Source organism: Nicotiana tabacum, chromosome 24, assembly GCF_000715075.1.
Source record: "Nicotiana tabacum cultivar K326 chromosome 24, ASM71507v2, whole genome shotgun sequence".
NCBI lineage: Eukaryota > Viridiplantae > Streptophyta > Magnoliopsida > Solanales > Solanaceae > Nicotiana > Nicotiana tabacum.
Genome location: NC_134103.1, coordinates 67,307,124 through 67,312,921, shown reverse-complemented (window position 1 = coordinate 67,312,921; position 5,798 = coordinate 67,307,124). Strand labels below are relative to the sequence as shown.

At 39.0% G+C, this 5,798-nt stretch overlaps 1 protein-coding gene across 1 annotated transcript; it reads right to left on the bottom strand.

The window, feature by feature from the left end:
- Positions 1-1,496: 1,496 nt before the first annotated feature.
- On the bottom strand, positions 1,497-2,309 carry LOC142178194 (uncharacterized). Its single transcript, XM_075247521.1, has 3 exons — positions 2,062-2,309; positions 1,866-1,974; positions 1,497-1,523 (listed from the first exon to the last, which is right to left on the bottom strand). Exons 1-3 carry the CDS (start codon positions 2,307-2,309, stop codon positions 1,497-1,499), a joined length of 384 nt encoding a protein of 127 aa, XP_075103622.1.
- Between the last annotated feature and the right edge of the window lie 3,489 nt (positions 2,310-5,798).

Sequence of the window (5,798 nt, the reverse complement as noted above, 5' to 3'; positions counted from 1 at the left end):
TCGCAAACCACGGTACCTATTTCATTGATATTGCCAAAGGTTGCTCATCGTGGAAAGATTCATTGATTTCAAGGCTATCATGTGGCCTCCCCTCCTCCTCCAAACAAGACAAGTGGACCTCCACTTAGTTTTCACTACCCTTCTTGTCTTGAATATCAATATCAAATTCTTGCAACAAAAGTACCCATCTCATCAACCGAACTTTAGATTCCTTTTTTCTCATAAGATAGCGAAGTGCCGCATGATCTGTATGGACAATAACTTTGACACCCATTAAGTACGGGCGAAACTTCTCAATTGCAAACACAATAGCAAGGAGATCTTTCTCCAAAATAGTATAATTGACTTGGGCACTATTTATGGTCTTACTAGCATAGTAAACTGGATGAAAACCTTTGTTGACACGTTGCCCCAAAATAGCCCCAACTGCTACATCACTTGCATCACACATGAGCTCAAACAACAAACTCTAATTTAGAGAGGTAATGATAGAGATGGTTGTGAATTTGAGCTTCAATTGTTCAACAGCTCTCATACAATCATCATTGAAATGAAACATGGCATCCTTCTCAAGGATCTTACATAATGGTTTCACCACTTTGGAGAAATTCTTAACGAAGTGCCGGTAGAAACCCACATGGCCTAAGAAACTCCGCACACCCTTTACCGAGGTGGGGGTGGAAGCTTATAAATAACCTCAATATTTTTCTTGTCAACTTTAATACCATTCTTTGAGATCTTATGGCCAAGGACAATGCCTTCCTCGACCATGAAATGACATTTCTCCTAGTTGAGCACCAAATTTGTTTCCTCGCATCTAGCCAACACTTTGTCCAAATTTGCAAGACAATCATCAAAAGAATCCCCAACCACTGAGAAGTCATCCATGAAGACCTCAACGTATTCTTCCACTATATCCGTGAAAATAGCCATCATACACCGTTGAAAAGTCGCTGGTGCATTACACAAATCAAAAGGCATCTGTTTGAAAGCAAAAGTGTCATAAGGACATGTGAAGGTTATTTTCTCTTGATCTTCTGGAGTAAAAAGAATTTGGTTGTAGCTCGAGTACCCATCAACAAAACAATAGAAAGCACGGTCGGCCAATCTATCGAGCATTTGATCCATAAAAGAAAGAGGAAAGTGAACCTTCCTTGTAACTTTGTTGAGCTTACGATAATCCATACAAACTCTCCAACCGCTGACCGTTCTTGTGGGAATAAACTCATTCTTCTCATTAGTAACAACCACCATGACCCCTTATTTGGGACACATTGAACCAAAGAGGTGCATGATCGGAAATGGGGTAGACAACCCCGACATTTAGCCACTTGATAATCTCCTTTTTGACCACTTTTTGCATAGCTTTGTTGAGTCTTCTTTGATGTTCAATTGACGGTTTAGCACCATCATCCAACTTGATCTTATGCGTGCAAAATGTGGGGCTTATTACCCCGCATATTCGCCAAAGTCCACCAATACCTTTCTTTCCTCTTTTACAATACCACCAATGTGGAATCAACCTGCACGTTAGTCAAACAAGAGGAAAGAATAACTAGTAAAGTAGAACAAGGGCCAAAAAATTCATATCGATAATGTGGTGGCAATGGTTTCAACTCCAAAGTAGGTGGATCTTCAATAGAAGGCTTTGTAGGAGGAGTTTTCCTATTTTCAAGATCCAAAGATAATTTTCGGGGTGCATAGTAACACGACCCGATTCCTTGCAAACAGTTCACACATTCCATAAAACCATCCATCTCATTATCATCAAAGTTGAGCAACGGCTTCCAACACATCACCAATATTGATTGTACACTTGTATCATCAACAATAACATCGGTCACCAAATCCACAAAAGAACACACCTTATTGATATTAGGTTGCCACATAGACTTGTACACATGGAATGCCACTCTTTCATCACCAACTCGGAAAGTGAGTTCTCTGGCTTCCACATCACAAAGAGCCTTGACCCTAGCAAAGAAAGGTCTTCCAAGAATAATAGGCATTTCATAATCAACCTCACAATCTAGAATAACAAGGTTCGCGGGAAGAATTAACTTATCAACTCTGACCAAAACATCCTCAATCACTCCCAACGGCCTCTTCATGGTATGATCGACCATTTGCAACCTCATAGATATGGGTCTTGGTTTTCCAATTCCCGAAGTCTTAAACACCGAGTAGGGTATCAAATTGATACTCGCCCCAAGATCATAAAGAGCTTTAGCAAAATTGGAACTCCTAATAGTACAAGAAATCGTGAAAGCATCAGGATCCTCCAACTTAGGAGACATGTAATAAACCATTGCACTCACTTGATGAGTAACTTTGATAGTTTCAAAATTCATCTACCTCTTCTTGGTCGCAAGATCTTTCTTAAACTTGGCATAATGGGGAATGTTTTCCAAAGCTTCTACCAATGGCACATTAATAAAGAGACTTTTCATCATTTGAATAAACTTGTTGAATTGATTCTCACCATTTTGCTTGGCAAGTCTTTGAGGATAAGGAGGTGGAGGCTTAGGCAAGGGTGCCTTAGCTTTTTGCACTACCAGTTCTGGTATGTCAATAATGTACTCCCTATACGGGTTACCTCTTCTTGAGTCTCCTCCACATTATCATCAATGTCAATCTGAACCTCATCACTTTATTGAACATCATTATTTGGGATTTCCTCCTCTTGGATCACTTGGTCATCATCCACAAGTCGCCTTTGATTTGAGGTGGGTGAATTCCCGCCTCTTCCACTACTTGTGATAGCTGCCATAGCATGCCCCGTGTTGTTACCACCCTTTGGATTTACTACCGTATCACTTGGTAGTGCACGCTTAGGATGAGTATTAAGAGCTTGAGAGATTTTCCCCATTTGAACTACAAGATTACATATTGAGGTGGTATGTGAAGCAAGTTGGGCTTCCAAATCCGCATTCTTCTCCATCATTTTCTTAAACATGTTCTCAATTCGGCCCATTTCATTATTTAAAGAACTTGAACCATGGGACGGATAAGGAGGTGGGTTGTACCAACATTGGGATCCTTTCAAAACCTAATCCCCGATTTCCATGATTATTGTTGCTTCCCCAACTTCCTTCATTGTTGCCTCCCAAATTTCCTTGGTTGTTGTTGTTGTTGTGCCAATTTCCTTGATTGTTAGGACCCCAATTGCCTTGGTTATTTTGAGAATGCCATTGTTGTTGATTGGAGCCTTGGAAATTTCTCTTTTGCCCTTGGTAATTGTTCATAAATTGTACCTTTTCTTCTTTCTCATGATAAGAATAATCTTGATCAAAACTACCATCATCTTGTGCATAAATTTCCACTCGGGATTTATCTAGTGGACCCTTGGTCCTCTTCTTGTTGAACAACATATTTACCCCTTCCATAGCATGAACTTGCTTAGGAGCTTGTACTTGATTAAATTGAGCCTTAGCAAGTTGGGTCATAGTTGTTGTCAATCCGGCAATGGCTTGCCCATGGTCTTGCAACTATTTAAGTAGATGAATAATGTTTGGATCACCTTGGGACACATTATCTTGGGATTACCAAGCCGAAGAAATTTCCACCATCTCATCAAGAATTTCACATGCCTCCGCATAAGGTATTGTCAGAAGTTGTCTCGGGCATATGATTGACCATACTTTAGTTCATAGTATTAATACCACGGTAGAAAGTTTGTTGGATCATGTTGTCATTCATATCATTGTTCGGGAACTCCTTCACCATTGTCCGATACCTCTCCCAAATTTCATGCAAAGGTACATTGGGCTCTTGCTTGAAAGCCAATAGTTCATCCCGAAGAGAATCCATGTGCCCGGGAAAGAAAAACTTAGCAATAAACTTTGCCGCCAATTCATCCCAAGTATGGATGGAATGATTAGGTAAGCATTCCAACCAATACAAAGCCTTACCCCTTAGTGAGAAAGGGAAAATCCTTAGCCTCGAAGCATCTTCCGAAATATTTGTTTCTTTGCTCCCCCAACACGTATCCATAAAGCCCTTCAAATGTTTAGAAGAATTTTGACTCGACGCCCCGGTAAAATAACCTCGTTTCTCAAGCAAAGTGAGCATCACATTGGTAATTTGAAAGTTTCCCGCCTAATGCGAGGGGGGACTATGTCTGGGCAAAATCCGATGTTAACACTAAGAACTTAGACTAAATAAAAGCGACCATGGAATAAATTATTTTTGGTGTTTTTATCAATTGAGGAAAAGCCTAGGGATGTCACCTCCACCTAGGTGTAAACCTAACGAGTATGATAAGTTAACGCTTGTTTTGTAGATCGCGGTGTATTATGACTCTCAATTCTCAAATACTCACTCAATACCTCTCGGTCATAGAGTTGTTATGCCCAATTTGGCTTTCTCAAGACCAAATGGATAGCAATCTAACCAATTGATATAAATCCAAGTTGGGTTCTCCCTATCTCTAGTTCAAACCCTTTAATCAAACTAGCCAAAACCTTAACTAGCTCAATTTCTAGTTAGATAAGTTTTCCTACACTAGGTTCCTCTTTCTCAAGTAAGAACTAAGTCAAATAGGCATGAATCAATATTTGCAACCATTAATTCTAGATATAATGCACAAAATAGCTAAATAACTAACACCCAGTCATAAACGAGCATTAGTATTTACAACTCATAAGATTTACATACTAGGATTGGGTCACGACCCTAGATAAAATCTAGCTACTCATGCTAGAAGACATAGAAAACAAAATAGAAGTAATTAAAGACATAAACTACAATTAAAAGATAAAAGTAATGGGTCTTCTCCATTTTTTATCACAACCTTTCAAAAATGGTAAAATACAACTGCTATAGCTGCTAGGAATACAAAAGTTGCCCTAAAAAAGTATTTCCTGTCTATTTATAGTGTCTAAAACTTCGTTGACAAAAATGTCCTTCAGGAGGTTCTGCGGTCGCACAATTCCATTTGCGGACCAAAATTTTCTTCTTCTCTTGTAATAGGAGGAACTCTGCAGTCACATATTTATCTCTGCAACTGCACTTCGGCTTCTACGACCGCACAATTTGGTTGCGGATCGCATTTTCAAGAGGCTTTACACTTGGTATTTTGCACCTTCTCTGAACTTGTCAAACTTTGTCAGTGTGTGGCCACACAATTTGATGTGCAGACCGCCATATACAAAACTCCTCATATGCTTCAAGGCTTCATCTATGGCTGCACTTCCATATCTATGGTCCGCATGATCATCTGTCATCGCATAATTACTTCTACGGACTGCACTTCTACATGTAGTTTTCCTTTGTGCTTTTTTGAGCTGGGATACTCCTTTTTGAGTTAGATTTCTTCATTGAGCTCTAAACTTCCAACATGCTTGCGATTCACACAATTTCATTAGATTTGTAAACTAAAATCACTACTTTCGGACTAAAACTAAAGCAAGAGGTATTAATAAGTGGTTAAAATCCACACTTATTATTTTCTCAAAGGCAATGAGATCTCCTCGTAATTCATCATATGATAATTTGTCTAGATCTTGAGACAAGTGCAACTACTTTTATTTTCCAAGTGGTTGGTAGACTTCTTAGGAATTTTCGAACTTGCTCAGCACTTGGATATGATCTTCCAAAAGCTTTTATATCTCCAATGATTTTACTAAATCGAGCAAACATTTCTTTAATGGATTTACCTTCTTTCATCTGAAAAAGTTCATAGTCATGGATCGGCAGTTTTATCCTTCTTTCCTTGACTTTGCTTGTCCCTTCATAAGTAACTTCCAGCTTATCCCACATTTTTTATTTGTATCACATCTTGAGATATTCTCATATTA